General features: G+C 38.0%; 1 protein-coding gene across 1 annotated transcript in view; it reads left to right on the top strand.

Moving 5' to 3' along the window:
• Positions 1–10,917, top strand: part of BLOC1S5 (biogenesis of lysosomal organelles complex 1 subunit 5) — a 42,451-nt gene extending 31,534 nt beyond the window's left edge. The window contains exon 5 of the mRNA XM_082639068.1: positions 8,168–10,917. Within this exon, the coding sequence (XP_082495194.1) occupies positions 8,168–8,362 (195 nt within the window). The 3' untranslated portion in view covers positions 8,363–10,917. The remainder of the gene's footprint in view (positions 1–8,167) is intronic.
• The last annotated feature ends 10,685 nt before the right edge of the window (positions 10,918–21,602 follow it).

The raw sequence follows: 21,602 nt of genomic DNA on the forward strand, positions 1-21,602 counted from the left end.
GAAGAACAATAAATGCACATTCCCCAGTTATTTGACATATGTCTTAAAAACTGGTAACTGATACAAGTTGCATATTGGGCACTAGCAGTAAGAGTAGTGAAATGAAAATACAATTGGCTTATAAAATTCACTGACTTAAATAAGCTGTCAAAGGCAGATGATGAGCTGATTAATATCTGTCACTGGTTTAAACTTAGGTTCATGCACAGGCATCAACTATTGAAGTTCAACCAGACTACAGATAATAATAAAGTAAACATGAATCCTTTGATTCATCTTGTCCACAAATATTTATTAAATTTAGTTTTCCCTCTGTATGATTTTTTTTTATGAGAGCAATGAGATAGCATGGTTTATACATTTTTTCTTGATGGAGTTTGAACATGTCGGGTAATCCATCAGTACAGTCGGCCCTCTGCATCCGCTGGTTCTGCATCCATGGATTCAACCAAAATATTTAAAATGTGTATTTTTTAAATTCCAGAAAGTTCCAAAAAGCAAAACTTGAATTTGCCACATGCTGGCAGCTGTTTCCATAGCACTTACACTGTATTTATATAGCATTTATATGTATTAGGTATTATAAGTAATCTAGAGATGATTTAAAGTATATGGGAGGATGTACAGGTTATATGCAAATACTACACCATTTTTATAAGGGACTTGAGCATCTGTGGATTTTGGTATCCATAGCGGGGGGGGGGGCGGTCCTGGAACCAAAACCCCATGGATACCACGGGATGACTGTACATAGTATTCTAAATATTTTAAATAATTACTGGCAGTTGTTATTCTGATACTTCTTATTGAAGTAAATACTTTTTCATTTATCTGTGTAAGGCATATGTAAAATTAAAGGCACATGTATTGCTGACAGATGTTCCAAAGAACCTTTTAGACATTAGTTGCTTTATTCAGAGTTTTCCCTTAGACCAGGGTTTTTCAACCTCTGCACTATTGACATTTTGGAGCAGATAAATCTTCATTGTGGAGTCTTTCCTGCATGTTGTAGGATGTTTAGCAGCGTCCTTGGCCTCTACCCACTAGATGCCAGTATCACACCCCCCCCCCAACCTGTGTTGTGATAACCAAAAACCTGGGGGACAGGAGCCTCAAAATCACCCCCCACTGAGAATTACCGACTTAGACTAATGCGTGCAAAAATGTGTTTTTATTATGTATCCATGAGTTCATTTATAAACCTGTAGACACAGTTTGCCTTCAGGATTGACTTTTCTTCAAATGTATCTCCAATGGGACATAAGTAAGCTGGGTTATTACTACTGTTTCTTTCTGTTGTAGAAAGAGACAAAAACCATTACAGCTAATTTTTTTTGGTACACAGTTATAGCTCATTAATAAACTTTCTCTTTATTTTCTTTTAAAGTTGGCATTTTCTTTTTTATCTTGGGAAAACAAATGTATCCACTTCTTTGAGTATGTAATTGATTTCATTTAGGAAGAACCCTCTGAAACTTGATTTGAATTATTTTTATTGTGATAAAATACACAGATATGTCGTTTGGGAAAGTATTAAACATAAGGATGAGTCTGGAAGACATTCATAAAAGTCATATTTCACAATGAATTCTAGAAATTGTAATACTACCTTTATTTCTTTGGAAACGTGGCTCCCAGTGTGTCCACAGTATAAAAATTTTAACTACAGAGTGAAACATACAAATTTAAGTAAAAAAAAAAAAAGGTAATGTAGAATGATAGATTTGAACTAATTCAGGTTTTATTTCTGCAGTTGCTCTGCTGGATCATTTTTTATTCTATTTTATTTTTTTAAATTTTATTTATTTTTTGACTGTGTTGTGTCTTCATTGCTGCGCGCGGGCTATCTCTAGTTGCGGTGAGCAGGGGCTACTCTTTGTTGCAGTGCGTGGGCTCCTCATTGTGGTCGCTTCTCTTGTTGTGGAGCCAAGCTCTAGGCACGCTGGCTTCAGTAGTTGCGGCACATGGGCTCAGTAGTTGTGGCTCGCGGGCTTAGTTGCTTCTTGGCATGTGGGATCTTCCCAGACCAGAGATTGAACCCGTGTCATCTGCATTGGCAGGCGGACTCTCAACCATTGTGCCACTGGGGAAGTCCTGGATCATTTTTTAAATGCAAGGACATTTAGTAATTCAGGGATTAGAGGGGCTGAGCATCTAAAGAAAGCTGACATGATTCTGAACTGTTAGGAGTTTTGGAAATGAAGCTGACATGATTCTGAACTGTTAGGAATTTACTTTTGGAAATGAACGTGTGTAGCTGACTCACATTGTTCAGGACTGGCTCTGTAACTGGAAGTCCTTTAAATTAACTTCAAGGTTTATTAAAGGATAAACAATTAAAATGTGTTAATTTGAAACTTACGTAATTACTAAACTTCAACAGTAACCTCAATAATTGTTTAGAACTCAGACCAAAGAAGGATTTTGGGGTTAAGAGTATTTTATCACTGACATTACTCAGTATTGCCAACACCTGGTGATAATAAAAACCAGTCTTTCAGTTGTGTGTGTCATTGGTTTAAATTCTGTTCAGACTGTGCACTCCCTTGTTGCTTGCACCCAGGGCAGAGCTCTCCCACCCTCGTGCTGTCGGTATGCCATTAGTACATATAGTATCGTTATTGAAAAAAGAAAGCTGCAGACTATCATGTGTCGTATGACTACATTTTGTTGTAATTACGTAAATAGGTTTGTATGAACAAAGGAAAAAGCATAAGTGTACCCATCAAACTAGTAATAATACTAGGAAAAAGGAAACAAGGGAAAGGATTTGTATGTGTATGTTGTGGGGGGCACTGTCCCTTTATATTCTTATATTTGAATTTGTTTCTAAGATCTGTGATACTTCTTTAATAAAAATTAAGGGGAGGGCTTCCCTGGTGGCGCAGTGGTTGAGAGCCCGCCTGCCGATTCAGGGGACACGGGTTCGTGCCCCGGTCCGGGAAGATCTCACATGCCGCGGAGCGGCTGGGCCCGTGAGCCATGGCCGCTGAGCCTGCGCGTCTGGAGCCTGTGCTCTGCAACGGGAGAGGCCACAACAGTGAGAGGCCCGCGTACCGCAAAAAAAAAAAAAAAAATTAAGGGGAAATGCTAATATAAGAGGAATTAAGTATTTATACTTTCTATTTCGATAGATTTTTGCAAATTGCTCACCAAAGACCCTAATTACTGCCACCACCATGAATATCAAGTTTTAAACGTATAATTTAGTATGTACTCTTTTGGTAGCTGCTAGAAATTTAACTGCTAACCGTAATTACCTATTACAGGTAATTTAAAGCTTTAAATGGTAAGTAGTTCCATTACTATGTTGTGTTCCTTCTGTTAGTCTTGTGTGAATCTGTTGCACATTAGATAGTTAGATATGATCATTATTTTTCAAACGCATTTCAACTATAGAGGAATCCTCCTTTCAGACTAAATCTGATGTAGAGCCCTCTATGTTGAACGTGGAAGCCGAATTACTGTGCACAGGTGATGACGGTCTGCAGTTAGCTCACTGTTTATAAAAGATTGTTCCTTATTTCTGAGAGTTCTTTTTAGTTGTAAACAGACTCATTGGCATGTTAGGCTAAATCTTTGGCGTTTATAACTTGCTCTGCGTGAACTGGAGGCGTGCTGCCCTTAGGACCGGCTCGGTTCTTGAGGAGTTGGCGCCTTTGCTGCTTCAGCTCAAGGAGCATTCAGCTCCTGTTGTTCTGTTCTGGTGAGGTTACTGCTGCCCAGACTGTGTTTCCTGACATTTTGAATAGATATGCCCTGAGGTAACCTTCACTCCTGTTGGCTTAGAATAGTTTTTAACTTGCTCCTGGGTGATGATATGTGAGATATAGCTAACTCGGGATTTTTCTGCTGTTATATACAATAAAACCTCATGTGTCTAGAAGTCTTAGAACACGAATCATTCCATATAGCCAGGTCAACCACAAAGCTGAGATTTTTATCATCTTGAAGCATAGTACTTTTATCACTTTAACTATTTTGGATGGAAATCTTTGAAAATATATTCCACACTTTTCTGGTTTTTATAAAAAGTTTATTAAATGTTACAGGTTAATTTTCTTTATGAATTAGGAATTACTGAGAATGTAAAATTTTACGCTATGGTGAAAATGGTGATGTCCTCAGGGAATTAGAAAAAAGTGTTTCTCTATTTCAAATGCCCTCAGGTACTGTCTGTTTCTAAGTTTCTGTATCTGTCTTCTTTTTTGTAAGGCTGATGCCTATCATTTCTTCCTATCTCATTTATCAGCATTTTCTTTAATTTGACTTTTAATATGGTATAGCTTTGGAAAACAGTTAACTAACCTGGTTAGAATTGTAAGGTAGGGCAAATAAATTCAGAATCAGAAGAGTTTCTCATGAATACTGCAGTATTTTTAAAAGGACTTTGTATTATGTTGTTATTTTGGGCTGGTGGGGGTGTGTGGGTGTGTGCACGCGCGCGTGCGTGGTTTTTTTTTTTGTTGTTTTTTTTTTTTGACTGCTTAAAGTTCTTACCATAAAGTTCTCAACTAAGTTTCAGGTAGATGTTATTTTCTGGTAGCTGACTTTTGTTTATAGGTAAAGATGACAGTGTTGTCAGTACAGGAATATACAAGCTACCCCTCCCTTTTTTTCTTTACTAATTTTTGTGGAGAATACAAGATTGCAAAGCAGTTATTGTTACTAAAGGTGGGAGACTAAGAAAGGATAGATAAAGTAGAGTGGCTTCCAGACCTTTTTTTTCAAATTTTATTGAGGTATAGTTGATTTACAATGTTGTGTTTAATTTCTGCTTAAGCAAAGTGATCCAGTTATACATATATATATTCTTTTTCATATTCTTTTCCACTATGGTTTCACAGCATATTGAATATAGTTCCCTGTGCTATACAGGACCTTGGTGTTTAACTAACACACACACACACACACACACACACACACACACACACACACACACACACACACACACACACACACACACACACACACACACACACACACACACACACACACACACACACACACACACACACACACACACACACACACACACACACACACACGTTTGCATCTGCTAATCCCACGCTCCCAATCATTCCTTCCCCTATCCCCCTCCCCTCTTGGCAACCACAAGTCTGCAGAACTTCTTGATACGAAAGCAAGACTAGATTTTCAGCTCGGTTAGGGAATTGTCAGTATTCAACTTCTTTTCACCTGGACTAGGAGGCCAAGAAGTGATATGTCTTGTGAAAAAGCTACTTGGATGTATATGTCTTTGGTAATAATATTCTGAAGCTACAAAATAGAGAGATAGTGGTCTTTGGCAATATCTTTTTTTTTTTTTTTTTTTTTGCGGTATGCGGGCCTCTCACTGTTGTGGCCTCTCCCGTTGCGGAGCACAGGCTCCGGATGCGCAGGCCCAGCGGCCATGGCTCACGGGCCCAGCCGCTCCGCGGCATATGGGATCCTCCCAGACCGGGGCACGAACCCGTATCCCCTGCATCGGCAGGCGGACTCTCAACCACTGCGCCACCAGGGAGGCCCCTTTGGCAATATCTTAATTAAAGTCTTCTCTACAGCCAAATGGTAAATAGTGGAATCATCCAGGAAGATTGAATTGAGTATGGGACTGGGAGGGGAGAACTGTTACTTTGATTTGAGTTGCCGTGTATTGTTTGAATTATAAAAATCCATTGCTAAAATCAGATTATTAAAATTAAAGATTTAAAACCTTAAATTGAAGAGGATTAAAAAGTGGTTTGATCTGCCTTCTAGATGCATTGCTCATACCTGTATAATAATGCTTACCTTCTATTAAGCACTGTAGGCACTGAGCTAGGAACTTGACATGATACAGATTTATTTATGAATGTAAATATTCTTTTCCTCATTTTAAAATTAAGGAAAATTTAACGTGGCCAGAGTCGTGCAACTGGTAACAGGTGAACCAGAATTTGAAGCCAGGTTTATCCACTTCCCAAATCCTCATTTTTCTCTGTTGGGCTGTATGGCAACTTGCTGCCTGGTGGGAAGTAGAACCTGGGCTGTTGCCTCATGGCCCAGGTCACAGGGTCAGCCAAGCTAATGACAGTGCTTCAATTAAAAAGAAAAGACTAATCTGTTAAACAGCTTCTGAGCATGCAGGGTTAGTATCCTCTGTACTTATTAGAAATTAATTTTCAGCCAAAGCAAGGCATCATTTTGATGAAATTTATTTGCATTTTTCTTCTCTATGACTTTTCTCTTAAAATATAATGGTTTTGTAAAAGTTCCATGAAAAGAATTTAATGAACTCTTCATGTTTTATTCATCTTTTGAAGAATGACTGTCCATGAGGCTGAAAGGTTAAGAAGAAATGTTTTGAATTTTGTTTAACCTGTTTCCCAAACTTACTGGATCAGCAGATCCCATCCTAACCCTCTCTCCCCACCACTGTACTGCCTGCTCAGATCACATGGGTCTGCGGGACATATTTTAGGGGAATGTTTCACTATAACTGAAACTTCAGATTCACTTCTAACCTCTCACCTTGGTGCTGAGGAGCTTTAGATCAGATTGGCAGAAAAAACTCTTGCAATAGTTTTTTTTGTGTGTCTCGCAGAAGACCTTTAGCCATCTATGTAAAACTTCCCTGGAAAGATCTGATTTGCACTTCTTGATAGAAAAGCCATAGGTTTGGGTGTCAGCAAGTCCTAAGTTTGAGTCTACAATGTAGTAGCTCAGTGACCATGAAGAAGTAAATTTAGTGTTCTTAAGCCTTAATTTCTTCATCTGGAAAATGAGAATCCTGTAACCTCAGAAGTAAATAAGATATACAAAACAACTAGCAGAAATACACCTTTTATAGATACTTAGAGCACCATGGCTTCTCCACCTTGCTTCTCATCATGGCCCAGTTGAGAGAGAAGATAATGGGTGGCATTATGGGTGGCAGGAAAACACGGCTTCTTTTTCCTGCTAGCTCTCTCAGCATCTGAGTTACCAGTATTCTGAGTAACCAGGTGTCCTCCTGTTTTCATTAGAGCTCTGGGATTAGTAAGCATTTTGGTGCTTTGTAGGTTTTTGGTGGTTTGCATCTGTCACAGTGCTTGTTTTCTTAACAGGACTTAGTCTGTGGCAAAACTTCTAGACACATATGTAGAATACTGAGGCAGAGATATAAAGGTTTTTTTTTATACTTTCTTTTTGTATTTAGCTCTTTGTGGGTTGGCCAAAAGTTTCGTTCAGGTTTTTCCATAAGATGTTACGGGAAAATCCGAACGAACTTTTTGGCCAGCCCAATACATATTCAAAGATAATAATTTAAATTATATTAAATTTATGCCTTTTAATTTATATATTGTTTCATCTTTATTGTTGTGTTACTCAAAAGAAAAAATTTGTCCTCATATAGAAATATTAAGGGACATTTCAAGATGAACTTAGATATTTGACACAGATGCTTTTGCCGTTTATTTGCTTTAAGTTTTGGAACTGAACCAAGAGAGAGTTCTTGAGTTCTGTTCCAGTGATTAATAATCTATGATTCTTTTAATGTGTCCAAAAAATATTTTATGTGAGACATGCATTTTAATTTCTTAAAATAACAATTCTTTTGGCATGTATTCTTTAAACTTAATTTTTAAATTATATGCGATTAAATGGAATTTGTGGAGAAATAGAGGTATGAAAATTTACCTGGATTATGTTTGATTCTGTCATTTAAAATACTAGACATTTTTGAAATTTCAGAAATGTGAATGCCCATGTTTGGGCATAGTAAGAGAAGCCTTAGATGTTTCTAACATGTCATGTTCTTGTTGGACATTAAAACTATAAAGCAGGGCTTCCCTGGTGGCGCAGTGGTTGAGAGTCTGCCTGCCGATGCAGGGGACATGGGTTCGTGCCCCAGTCCGGGAAGATCCCACAAGCTGCGGAACGGCTGGGCCCGTGAGCCATGGCCGCCGGGCCTGCGTGTCCGGAGCCTGTGCTCCGCAACGGGAGAGGCCACAACAGTGAGAGGCCCGCGTACTGCAAAAAAAAACCAAAAAAAAACCTATAAAGCAGTTTTGTCACTGTGACTTATAAGCCAGTTGTTACACTGTAGTGAGCAAATATCAAGAGGTAGTTATTTTTGTCTCTCTGCATAGAAAAATAATTGTCTGCAAAAATGTCCCATGACTTTCAAATTTTCTTTTCTCAGATGCATAATGACCATTTAATAGCTAGTGAGAAACAGCATATAATGCAGTGGGAGGATTTCATGAAAGAACAACACAGCGAACAGGCTGAAGTGGACGAGGAGCACAGAAAAGCCATGGAGAGGCTTAAAGAACAATACGCCGAGATGGAGAAGGGCCTGGCAAAATTTCCAGCCTTTGGAGAACTTGAACCATAACAGTGACAGACTGATGAGAAAACATTGCCTTCCCCTCAGAAACCGCTCCCACCAAACCGCTTAGCCTCTGCCTCAAGTTTAGCAGTGTATTCAGTGGCACTCCTCTGCAGAAAAAAGAAACTGCTACTGGAGTCTTAGCTGTTTCCTAGAAGAAGAATGCCACATCTTCCCGGTTTTAAGTTCCTGTATCTGCCTGTATCTCTAAATGGGGAGAAGTAGGAGGAAAATGGTATAAACATGCTCTTTGTTAATGAGGATTGGTCTTAGTTTCCATTGATTATCTCCGAGAACTGTAAATACAGACTTCTTAGAAAAGAAATTAATTCATCCTTATGCAGGGTTAATGTTACTTTATTATTGTGGCTCAGAAGGCCGATATGGTGGCTGCCTGTCAGAGCCTCCCTGGCTCTTGGAGGAGTGTGTACAGTGTTATTCCATGAGTAATGTACTGAGAAACAACTGTCCTGGAAGCAGAGGCCACATTGAGGAGAGTCAAAACTTTGTCTCTGTTCTTCAAAGAGAGCCACGTTGGTCTCTGAATTGGCCTGTTGGGAGAAGTTGCAGATTTTGCATGGCAGCGTAATGCCGTGTTTCACTGGATGACAAGACATGCTTGTTAAGTTCGTGGCCTTCCAGCACTTCATATTTTCAGCTTCTAAAATGTGCTCACAAGGAAAAGCTTACCAAAAATAGAGTTGACTTTTAACCTTTCCAAGAACCATAATCTTGCCCATAGATTTACCTCATTTTTACATGTGTTTTGCTGTGGGTAAGCTTTGTAAGATAAATAATGTCTATACATGTTTCAGTTGTTCAATGAGTAATCAGCAAAATCTGCCAAGGCGTCCCTCTGGAACCATATAAAGATTCTGGCTCTGAGTAAACCAGAAGTATTTGCCCACATGGCAAATGACCCATGTTAAATGTAAATCCTTTTTAGTGTTTAACGTCTGTTCTCATAAGCAGGTGTATTAAGATGAAACACGTACCAGTTCTGTCATCACTGTGATCTTTAAAAATCTGCATTTACCAATCTAATTGAGGAACTAAGTTGATTTTTTATTTACCATAAACCAAGCTGAATTAAATGCAATAATTTCAAGAGATTTATGGCAAATGAATTTGAGGTATGGATAAATCTTTCAGGTCTTTTTTTTTTTTTTTATTGCTCTTCAGTAAAGAAAGGCACAAGAAAGAAAATACTCAACTCTTGTGTTATCTCAGTGTTGCTACCGCAGAAAAGTGACAATGCTTGCTTGTGTAAATTTATGGCTTGCTGTCAAAGCTTCATTCTTGGCTGCATGTTGAAAAGTGATTAAAGTTAATAGAGGAGATGAAATGAGTATCTGAGATTTCTTTCAGTAACACTGAACTTCTGCCAACTCCGTCTGTCCGCTACTGTAGGCTTGACAGGTTCATCCATCATCCTGTGGTACCTGGACGAAAAAGAGCACTTGCTGACATTCAAGCATGTTGGAATTTTCTTAATTCTCTTTCAGTGGATGGAAAAAGAAAACATACTTCCCAAAATATCCCACACATGAAAAGGGAGGGGAACCGTAAATGAAAATTCCTTTTGTCCCATAGGCAGTTTGGGGAGAGCCATTAATTGCCAGTGCACCATTGAACAAATGCTGGAACCAGGAGATCAGGACTTTGTGTGAGCAGGAATGGTTCCTCAACCTGTGCAAAGATTTCTGACAGTGTTTGTTCATCTCATATGAATAATAAATACTTTACCATATGAGTTTGTATATACTATAGAAGGATCTAAGAGACTTCTTAAACCAAAATGATTTAATGGACTTTTTGAGCTTTAAACATTGATACTAAATTCTTTCTTTGTGACTTTCTTAGCTGTTCAGTATAGCTTCTAAAAGAGAGGGTTGCTTTTCTTTCCCTTTAATATTTTCAGTAGTGAACACTTTCACTTATATTTCCCAGTTTTAAATCACTTTTGATATGTATTTTATTTATATATTAAAAAGTAGCTTTAGTTGTTACATAACATACAGCATTTCTGCTGTTGTGCTGTCAAGCAGAGAGAATATGGATTCTGTGTGCCTCACAGGATTGGTTTCTAATGATCAAACGAAATAATGTTTGTCAACTTAAAGTACTATAGAAATATTTTTTTTTAATTCTAAGTATTTTTTATTTTTCGTCATGATTTCTTTTTTGACTTATATATGTGGATTTTTTTTCCATTTCCTAACATGTAGATTTTTAAGTTCTGTTCTTATTATTGATTTCTGCTTTCATTGGATTGTGGTCCAAGGATAGATTCATGTAAGACTTGAGATGTTAAAATTTGTTGAGATTTGCCATCTGACCTAAAATATGCTAAGTTTTTGTAAAGGTTATGTTAGTGCTTAAAAGTATGCGTATTTTCCAACTGTTGGGTGTTCATTAGACCAAACTTGTTAATTGTGTTGGTTAAATTGTCTCTGTTTTACTGTTGTTTTTTCTTCTACTTGATCGTCCAGATTCTGATATGTGTTAAAATTTCCTACTCTAGTGGATTTTCCGATTTCTCCCTGTAATTCTTTCAGTTTTTATTTCATATATTTTGAAGCTTTGTTATTAGGTACATACAAGTTTAGAATTGTTTATCTTCCAAGTTTAGAATTGAATCTTATATTTGTAGTCACAGCCTCTATTTCTAGTAATGTTTTTGTATCAGTTTATATTGCTTTAAAATCTGTTTCTAAAAGAGAGATTTATACAGGCCACACCAGCTGGTTAATAATTTGTAGGGTATATATTTCTTTATTCTTCTGTTGGACCTTTATATCATGTTTTCATGTGCCTCTTAAAAACTGTAACTACACTTTTTTTTCTTTCTATCTAATTATCTTTTTACTGGAGACTTTAATCCATTTTACATTTGTTGAAATTACTAATATATTAGGATTTATTTATACAGTAAGTCCACTACATATGAACCTTCAAGTTGCGAATTTTCAAAGATGCGAGCGTGCATTCACCTGTCCAATCGCATAAGCTAGTTCACATGTCTTTCATACATTGAACACCTTGCTGCGCAACATGAGGAGCTTACTAAAGACCTGACAGAATTGGAGGCCCAGAGAAAGGACGAAGAGGGAAAAGAGGAAGAAGTAACTGAAGAACAGAAGAGATTCATGACACAGGAAATGACAAGGGGATTGTCTTTATCTGAGGAGGCACTGTTAGTTTTTGAGCACAGGACCCGAACGTAGAACGGTACACGAGGGTTGCAGCAGCCGTTCAGAATGCCATCCAGTGCTACCGTGTCATCTGTGACAACAACAAAAAAAGAGCTCCTACCCGGACATCACTGGATCGTTTTTACAAGAGGGTAGGTAGAATTGAATCCAGCAAGGAACCAGAACCTGTGCCATCAGCGTCAGGCGTGAGTGAAATTGCAGCTTGCCCTCCGTCCCCTATGGCTGACGATCCTTCAGCTCTACCATCTCCTACCTCCTCTCCCTCCTCCAGTCAGTAACTCTTCTTGCCTGTTCACTCGATGCCAGCCCCAGTATCCCAGCTGTTGTACTGTACTACTGTACTTTTCAAGGTACTGTACTGTGAGATTAAAAATGTTTTCTTTATTTTTTGTGTTTGTTTTTTATGTATTATTTGTGTGAAAAGTATTGTAAACCTATTACAGTACAGTACTATATAGCCGATTGTGTTAATTGGGTACCTAGGCTAACTTTTTCAGACTTACAAACAAATTGGACTTACAAATGCGGTCTCAGAACGGAGCTTGTTCACATGTAGGGGACTTGCTGTACCATCTTACTGTGCTTTTTGTCCCATCATTTTGTTTCCTCGCTACCTTTGGGGTTTTTTTCTTTTCTTTTTCCACACTGAGTTTTGTTTTGTTTTGTTTTGTTTTGTTTTACAATTTTCCTCTACTAGTTTGAAAGGTAAAACTCAATTTTTATCTTTTTAGTGCTTACCATGAAATTTAGTTTGCATAGTTAACAGAATCTAAAGTTTATGTCTTTACTCTTATTTGAACGTTAGACTTCTGAACAAAGTGATTGCTTCCCCTTAACTAATAAGTGTCTAGAATTTTAGTTTTATCTCAGTTTAACTCCAAAAACAGTTATTTTTTACAGTCAGTATTTGTTTATTATCCTTGAAAGTTATCTGGGTATACAATTCTAGATAGACAGTTATTTTCTCTCCATATTTAAAGATATTGTTCCACTGTCATCTTGCTTCCAGTGTTGCTTCTGAAATGACACTTGTCAGTCTGAGCAGTATTCCTTTGTAGATAATCTGTCTTCTCTTTCAGGTTATGTTTAAGTTCTTTATCTTTGGCATTCTACAATCAAATGTCATTATACTACAACATGTCTACTGTGGATTTCTTTTCATTAATCTGTTCAGATTCACTGAGCTTCTTGAATCTGAGAATTAGTGCCTTTCATGAATTATGAGAAATTCTCAACTTTTACCTCTTTGAATATTGTACCTTTACATTCTTTGGATTCTCTCCTTTAGGAGATCAAATTAGACTTAGGTGTTCCCATCTCACTCTGTTCTGCATATTGCTTTATCTCCGTTTTGTATTTTCTATCTCATTGTCTCTGTGTGTTGAATTCTGGATGATTTGTTTAAATCTGTTGTGCAGTCCACTAATTCTGTCTTCTCACTGTCTTTAACCTATTTAATGTATCAAGTTTTTAATTATGGGTATATTTTTTTCATTTCCCAAAGTGTTGTTTGGTTCTTTTTCAAACTTCCTTGGTCATTTGGGATAGTTCCATTATTCCCTCTTTTTCTTTTCTTTGAACATATTAAATGTATACTTATTTTGCATTCTGCATATGATGATTTCTATATTTTTCTCCTTTTTTGTGAATCTGAGTCTACAGTTTGTTGTTTTGTCTGAAACAAGTTTATGGTGACTTGTTTTCTGATGTGATCAGTGAATTTTTATTGTGAGTTTACATTCCTCTGAACTTTATTTTCGGGAATTTTCGGTATGTTTTGTGGTTTTTGGTTTTTAGGTTTTTTTCCTAGCACCTCCGTTTTGTTTCTTATGGCCCTCTAACCCTGGACCACTTCAAAGTCAGTTTTCACCTTGAGTTTCCCTCCACTCCCTCCCTGTCACTCAGTGTGTGTGTGCTCACAGACAGTTAACTCACAGGTAGTGTGCATTTCTTCCTCAAATGTATGCCAGTGTCAGGCTGTGATAAGACATTCCTAGAGATTTTTTTCATCCTTCACAGCTCTACTTGGAATAAAGACGAGAAACGTTCGGTGTTTTCCTAGTTCACTCACTGCGAGTGGTGCCTTTTGGGGATTCACCAATTGTACTGCAGTCCAGCTCAGTCCCTGTTGTGAGCTGAATTTTGTCCCCCAAAATTTATATGTTAAAGTCCTAACGCCCTATGTGACTGTATTTGGAGACAAGGCCCATGAGGAGGAATTAAGATTGAATGGGGTCAGAAGGGTGGGGCCCTGATCTGACAGCACAGGTGTCCTTATAAGAAGAGGAAGAGACAGAAGAGCTCCCTTTCTCCACGTGCACCAGAGAAAAGATCACACGGTCGCAGCAGAAAAGGTGGCCATCGGCAAACCAGGAGGAGAGGCCTCAACAGGATGGAATTTTCCAGCACCTTGATCTTGGACTTCTTACCTCCTGAACTGTGAGAAGATAAATTTCTTTTGTGTAAGCTACCCCATCTGTGGTATTTTCTTACAGTGGCCCAAGCAGACTAACACAGTCCCAGGCCGTGATTCCTGGCCCCATGCAGGCACGGGTCCTTAAAACGGGGGTTCTTCTAGGCCACAGGGATGGGGACCTAGGACAGTTATCAATTCCAGAGCCAAATTATCCTGTAGAATTTCACTTTTTCCCAATCTGCCTTCAGTTGTTTTCATTAATTTGTGATGAACTTGGCCATGAATAAAAAATACAGTTAACTAACACAACATTGTAAAGCAATTATACTCCAATAAAAAAAATAAAGTAAAAATAAATACAGTTAAAATTTTTTTCTAGCATTTTTGGTGTTCAGTAGCTAGTGGAGATTTCTCTGTACAGAAAGGTATGTTAGGTATATGTTGATTTTATTATATTCAAATTTCCCTCCCAAAAGACCTTGTCCATATTCTAGTATAAAGGATGATACCTTTTCTTTCAATCATTGTGCCTAATATTCAATATTTTCTATTTTGTGTTTTCTTCTTATATGTGAACTAATTTGATTGTTTCCATTACTTCTATTGGATTCTTTTTACTATTCGTGAGCTAATAAAAGCAAATAAGAGTATAGCAGTCTCGTTTTGAACCTGTATAACTCTTATCTGAATATTTCATTTTGGATTTCTTTTTTATTTTTTTTCTTTTTAGGACATTGTTGTATATAGTTTGTGAAAACATCCCAGGTCCTTATTATGAGTATGTAGATAGAAGTAGATTTGTGGTATTAAACCCAAGGTTTCATGAAAATCTGGAGGAATCACAAATGCCTCCAATATACATTGTGAATTCTCTTTTTTGTTTCTGTCACACATAGGCTTTCAATCTGAACACTTCCAGTCTCCATAGAGGTATTATTTATGAGTGAAACTTTTGACTATAAGAGAAGTCAGTGTCATCTGCAAATAGAGTTTTACTTCTATGATATTGTTTATCATAGACTCCACCAAAGAAACTTACAACTAATAAATTCAGTAAACTTGCAGGATTCAAAATCAATATACAAGGACCTGCTGTGTTTCTATTCACTAACAATGAACGACTGAAAAGAGAAATTAAGAAAACAATCTCATTTACAATTGCATCAAAAAGAGTAAAATACCTAGAAATAAATTTAAAGAGGTGAAAGATTTGTACACCAAAAACTACAAGATATTGATTAAACATATTAAAGAAATAAATGGAAGATATTTCATGCTCATGGATTGGAAGGATTAATATTGTTAACATGTTCATACTATCCAAAGCAATCTACAGATTTAGTGAAATCCCTATCAAAATTTCAATGGCATTTTTCACAGAAATAAACAGTCCTGAAGTTTGGAACCACAGAAGAGCCCAAATAGCCAAAGCAATCTTGAGAAAGAAGAACAAAGCTGGAGGTGCTTCCTGATTTCAAACTATATTACTAAGCTACAGTAATCAAAACAGTATGGTATTGACATAAAAACACATAGACCAATGGAACAGAGCCCAGAAATAAACTCATATGTATATGGTCAGTTAATTTATGACAGAGGAGCCAAGAATATACAGTGGGGAAAGGACAGTTTCTATAATAAATGGTGTTGGGAAAAGTGGACAGCCACATGGAAAGGTTGAAACGACACCTCCGTCTTACACCATAAAACTAGTAGAAGAAAGCGGGGTGAGCTCCTTGACATTCGTCTTAGCAGTGAGTTTTTGGATATGAAACCAAAAGCAAAGGCAACAAAAGCAAAAATAAACAAGTGGGACTACAGCAAATAAAAAGCTTCTGCACAGCAAAGGAAACATCAACAAAATGAAAAGGTAACCTACAGAGTGGAAGAAAATATTTGCAAATTATATATGTGATAAGGGGTTAATATCCAAAAATATAAAGAACTTGTATAACTGAATAGACACTTTTCCAAGGGAGGTTAACAAATGGCCAACAGGTACATGAAACGCTCAACATCACTAATCATCAGGGAAATGCAAATCAAAACCATGATGAGATATCACCTCACCCCTGTTGGGATGACTGTCATCAAAAAGAAAAGAGATAGCAAGTACTGGTGAGGATGTAGAGAAAAAGGAACCCTCTGGCACTGTTGGTGGGATTGTATTGGTGTAGCCACTATGGAAAACATCGTGGAGGTTCCTCAAAAAAATTAAAACTATAACTGCCATATGATCGAGCAGTTTCACTTCTGAGTATATATCCAAAAGAAACAATCACTATCTGGAAGAGATCATCTGCACCCCCATGTTCATTGCAGCATTATTTACCATAGCCAAGACATGGAAGCAACCTAAGTGTCCATCAGTGGATGAATGGATAAAGAAGATGTGACGTGTGTATATATACACACACAATGGAATATTACTCAGCCATGAGAAAGAAGGAAACCCTGCCATTTGCAACAACATGGATGGACCTTGAAGGCATTATGCTAAGTGAAATCAGTCAGCGAAAGAGAAATACTAAATGATCTCACTTCTATTTAGAACCTAAAACAAACACAAACAAAAACCTCATAGAAACAACAGATTGGTGATTGCCAGCGGCAGGGGGTGGGGGTGAGTAAAATGGGTTGGGGGGGTCAAAGGATACAAGATTTCAGTTATAAGTTCTGGGGATGTAATGTACAGCATGGTGACTGTAGTTAACAATATTGTATATTTGAAAAGTACTAAGAGCGGATCTTAAAGTTCTCATCACAAGAAAAGAATTCTAGATCAAATTCTTGACTTTTATGAAATTGTCCATATGTTTTAAATTACAATTCTTCAGAGAAACAATTTTGTAAGTATTTTTAAGGCTACTATAATGAGTCCCTTAAAACAGAATTTGTAGAGAATCTGAATAGAAAGCCATACGTTAAATCTTTTTTTTTTTTTAATTTCATGTACTCTGAAATGCTTAAGCAGCTTCTTTGGAGATGTATCTTTTTTAGAAAAATAGTTCATGAAATTACAGTGAGGTTGTGATCACACACACAAACCTTATGTGGTCCATTGTATATTGAATAAATTTATTTTAAAATTATATATCAAATATTAAGATGGAAACAATATTTAATTTTACTAAGAAAAATGTTGACGCTAAAGGATTTGTTTTTCACTCGGGATCTAAAATTTGTAGCTAAAAACCAGCAGGTGTCACTGTGATAACAGATTTTTTTTTTTTTCCCCACTAAGCAGTTTTGTGTAGATGGGTGCATACCATCTGTGAACAAAGATGTGTAAGAAATAATGAATTTGAGTTATATCCTGAGCAAAAATGTCAAAATTTAAGAAAGCATATATATAGTATCCCTGGAGGGTTAGGAGTACTTTTGAGAATTGTATTTTTTCCTAACTTTCTTCATGTTTCATACATACAGATTTTTAAATTATATTATTGATGTGGAGGTATTATTAGCAGTAAAAGTACAGTAAAATCCCTGGTGAGGCTTTGGACTTTATATTGAAGTGTAGAATAGTGCACAATTGATTAGGTTACATCTTGTGTAACCAAAATTAAGTCAAGAAACAGAGCATTCCCCATAATGTTTTTAAATGGATTTGGAAAAAAAAAACCTTGGTTCTTTCCTCCAAATTATAGTTTTATAACTTCTAAATTAATTTTTAGAGACAAAAATACGGTAATTGGTGGAAAATAATAGTAGGAATTAAAGAGCTAGTTGTCAGGGTATCTTTTTCCCACCAACTATGGAAGCCAAAGTAGAATTTAATACACATTTATTCATTGAAGCATGGTGCTGTGACTGGATTGTATTCCAAGAGAACTATAGTCAATAATAGCACTCCATCTTAATGGAATTTATGATCAGTTTTGCACATGTAATAACGAAATAGAAAAACTAGGACAATAGTATTACACAGTATCATATCAAAGACCATGCTCTACCAAGAAAACAGTTTATGATTAAAATAAACGAATTCCTAGTAGGAACTATCTTTGTAAGTTATAATCAGAGAATCGTTAGTAATAAAGATAAAACTTGAATTCAGTAGGATTTGGAGAGTGAGAAGAATGGCAACATCTGATTCAGTTTAGTTCAGTAAAGCATTTATGAAGCACCTGTGGTCCAGCCACTTTGTATTCCTAGATAAATCGTAGGGATTTTAAAAAAATGCATAAAGCTCCGTTTCTGCCCTTGTTTATCAAAAACGCAAATGAAAAGACCGGCAAGGTCATACAGTAATTACTAGACTTCTTTGGTGTTGAAAATATCAGATAAGACTGGAAATTGGAAAGTGCACTTGTTTGAGAGTCAAAAGACCTAAGTTTCAGTTATGCTTCCATCGCTAAATTTACAGAGACTTAACATCACTTAGACAATTTTCACATCACTTCCAACTTTATTAATTTGTGCATATCCTGTAGGTTAATGAGGCTGTGTGGCACAATGACGGTGTGACAGGAAGGTTGCTCTATAGACTCAGATGTGTGACTGATAGAGGAAATTGCTACCCTGCACGTGGGTTTTTTGAGAATGTGGCTGAAAATAGCAGTTCCTAGTCTAGACAGGGCAGGGATAGTGATGAAGATCTCAGTTTGGAATTTAAGATCGTGAGAATTTTTAACATCCATATATAGGTATGTCTATGCACTGTTTATATTTCTTATGACAACAAAATTTAGATAATCAGCCCTGTTGCTTTTTTATATATAATCATAATTGTTAGCCCAAGTGACTGAATTTTTTTGCTTTTGAGAACAGCATCACTATTAGGAAGATCAAAAAGATGTTAAGATATCAACAAGATATCTTTATCTTTTAGATAAATATTTTGCTTTTATACATTAGTGAGAAAATACTATGGGCTTTTATTAGGCAGCTAGGCCTATTTAAGGATTTCCCATTTCCTTTCCCAGAAGATTAAGTTATTCAAGGACAAAGAATGTGTTTTGTGCTGTTCCTCTATCCCATGCTTAGAACATGTGCTGTGTGTTAAAAAAAAAAGGGGGGGGTGCTTCCTTGGTGGCGCAGTGGTTGGGAGTCTGCCTGCCGGTGCAGGGGACACGGGTCCGAGCCCTGGTCTGGGAGGATCACACATGCCACGGAGCGGCTAGGCCTGTGAGCCACGGCTGCTGAGCCTGCGCGTCTGGAGCCTGTGCTCCACAACGAGAGGCCGCGATAGTGAGAGGCCCGTGCACCGCGATGAAGAGTGGCCCCCGCTGGCCACAACTAGAGAAAGCCCTTGCACAGAAACGAAGACCCAACACAGCCAAAATAAATAAATTAATAAACTCCTACCCCCAACATCTTCTTTAAAAAAAAAAAGCTCTCTCCATAGTATAAGGCTAGTAATGAGTTTGATTGAGGTTTGAATTACCCTTGCTACTTTTGTTACATCTGTGTTTCACAGTGGCTGAATATGAAGATAAAGACTAGATGAACATGTTCTGTTGTTTTTAGTCTACACCATCAGGTTTCTGGTCTGTCATCTGGCTTACAATATTTGCTATTTCTCTCAGGAAAGCTTTTTTTTTTTTTTTTTGCGGTACGCGGGCCTCTCACCATTGTGGCCTCTCCCGTTGTGGAGCACAGGCTCCGGACGCACAGGCTCAACGGCCATGGCTCACGGGCCCAGCCGCTCCACGGCACGTGGGATCTTCCCGGACCGGGGCACGAACCCGTGTCCCCTGCATCAGCAGGCGGACTCTCAACCACTGCGCCACCAGGGAAGCCCAGGAAAGCTTTTAAGATAAACTATATACTGTGAAAGTAGAAAGTTGACATCTTTTGGAAAAAACAGTGACTCCCAATTACCAAATATATATCTGTTTGGGAATGAATCTTCAGATAGAAACAATGATGTACATAGTGATTAGGCTTTTCTAGCCACAAAGACTATTGTGTCTCAAAATATTATAGTACCCGCAGCAGGACCAGTGATGTAAGCTAGTAATCAGCCACTATATTGAAGGCCTTTTTTTTTTTTTTTTTTTTTTGAGATGTATTTAGAGTTTCAACTTGTGGGAGCTAGACCGTAGCTCTGGAAGCAGTATTGCCAGGTAGGAACGGGGGTGGAAGAATCCATTCCTGAAGGGAGGCTTCTCTGGTAGAGGCCGAATCCTCCCTCATCCCCAGTTCCAGCCTCCCTGCAGTCTGCTTTCCTTGCTGTTGTTATACTTACTGCCTTGAAACAGAAAAGTTCTCCATCCCACTTCCCAATGAAGTATCCCTGTTTCTTATCTGGTGCTAAAGAGATGTTCAAGTTTTTTAAATGATTTGCTGAGAATAAGAAGTAGATGAGAAGAGAAGCGTCCCTCCTCACCACCACCACACACACACACATTTTTAACATACTTAGGTGACGGTGATAGTTCTTTAAACGCACCACCGGGTAAAAGGAACCTCCATTTGCAGATTCATTGAGCTCCCATAACTTTTTGTCCCTGGTCCTCTTAAGGTGGGATGTTCTGTGAGCCGACCAGTTGGCTGTGAGGTTGCTGCCCATAGGCTTCCACTGGGGCTGGAGAAGTGACGGGGGGTAGGGGGGAGCAGCCCCCGGGGTTTATTTTCATTTCTTTTCTTCCCTTCTTTCTTGCCGGAACTGATTCTGCCATCCCAGACATGGGTTACCATGAAGTGAGTCGGTGCCGTTGGAGGTGCCGGGTCCCACTGGTGTCTACACGCCGAAGAGGATGACAAAACGCCTTCCTCTCGTCTGTATTGGATACACGTGTTTGTGTGTATCTCTTGTATCGATTCTGGGTTTATTCTCTTATGTCATGGAGGTATTTCACTAGGGACACAGCATAAGACCACACTCGAGTCCTGAAATGTGTGGACATTCCTAATGTTAATCACCCGAAAAAGTGGTGATTCTTAGGGCCAGGCAGGTGTGGAAACCTCCCTCTCCCCTCCTGTCCCCTCCCCCCACTGCTCATCTGGAATTTCGGAAGTCTAGGCACACTTGATAGCAGCCTTAGTAGGTAGGGGTTACAGATGACCTCTGCCTCATATGGAGGTAGTCATGGAGTCTTTGTAGGAGGGCCTGGGCCAAAGATGAGTGAGTGATGCTTTATAAACCAGATTATCTGGTTATATTTTGTGACCCCCAGTCTTTAGTGGAACCCTTTTTTTTTAATGTTCCAACATGATCTCCGCTGTGTGGAGAGAATTAAGGAAGCTGACCCCCAGTCTCAAATATGCTTGGTGGTGACAGCAGAGAGAGGGGAGAGAGCCCCAAGGGGGAGGCGGGTGACGCACCTGTGAGGTGTGGTTTCCATTGCCCACCTAGATTCAATTTTAGTAAAGAAAAGGACACGTTCTTTTTTAAGTGTTCGGAAAAGGAAAACTCAAGGCTACAGCAAGTGAAAAGTAAGAGGCAATATGCATAGTTGCTGTGGCCAGTGGACTGGCTGAGTCAAGTCTAGGTCCCCATCGTATCTTAAACGACCACAAAACAAAACAAAAAAACAAAACTTTGATTAAATGTGTACAGAAGAAAAATGCATGTTTCAGACATTAGTTATATAAAAAAAACATTAGTTATAATCAAATTAGTTTTATTTTTTAGAAGATGAAAAAATCAAAACTTAAAGATTATGCA

Source organism: Mesoplodon mirus (genome assembly GCF_964341445.2).
Source record: "Mesoplodon mirus genome assembly, chromosome: 12".
NCBI lineage: Eukaryota > Metazoa > Chordata > Mammalia > Artiodactyla > Ziphiidae > Mesoplodon > Mesoplodon mirus.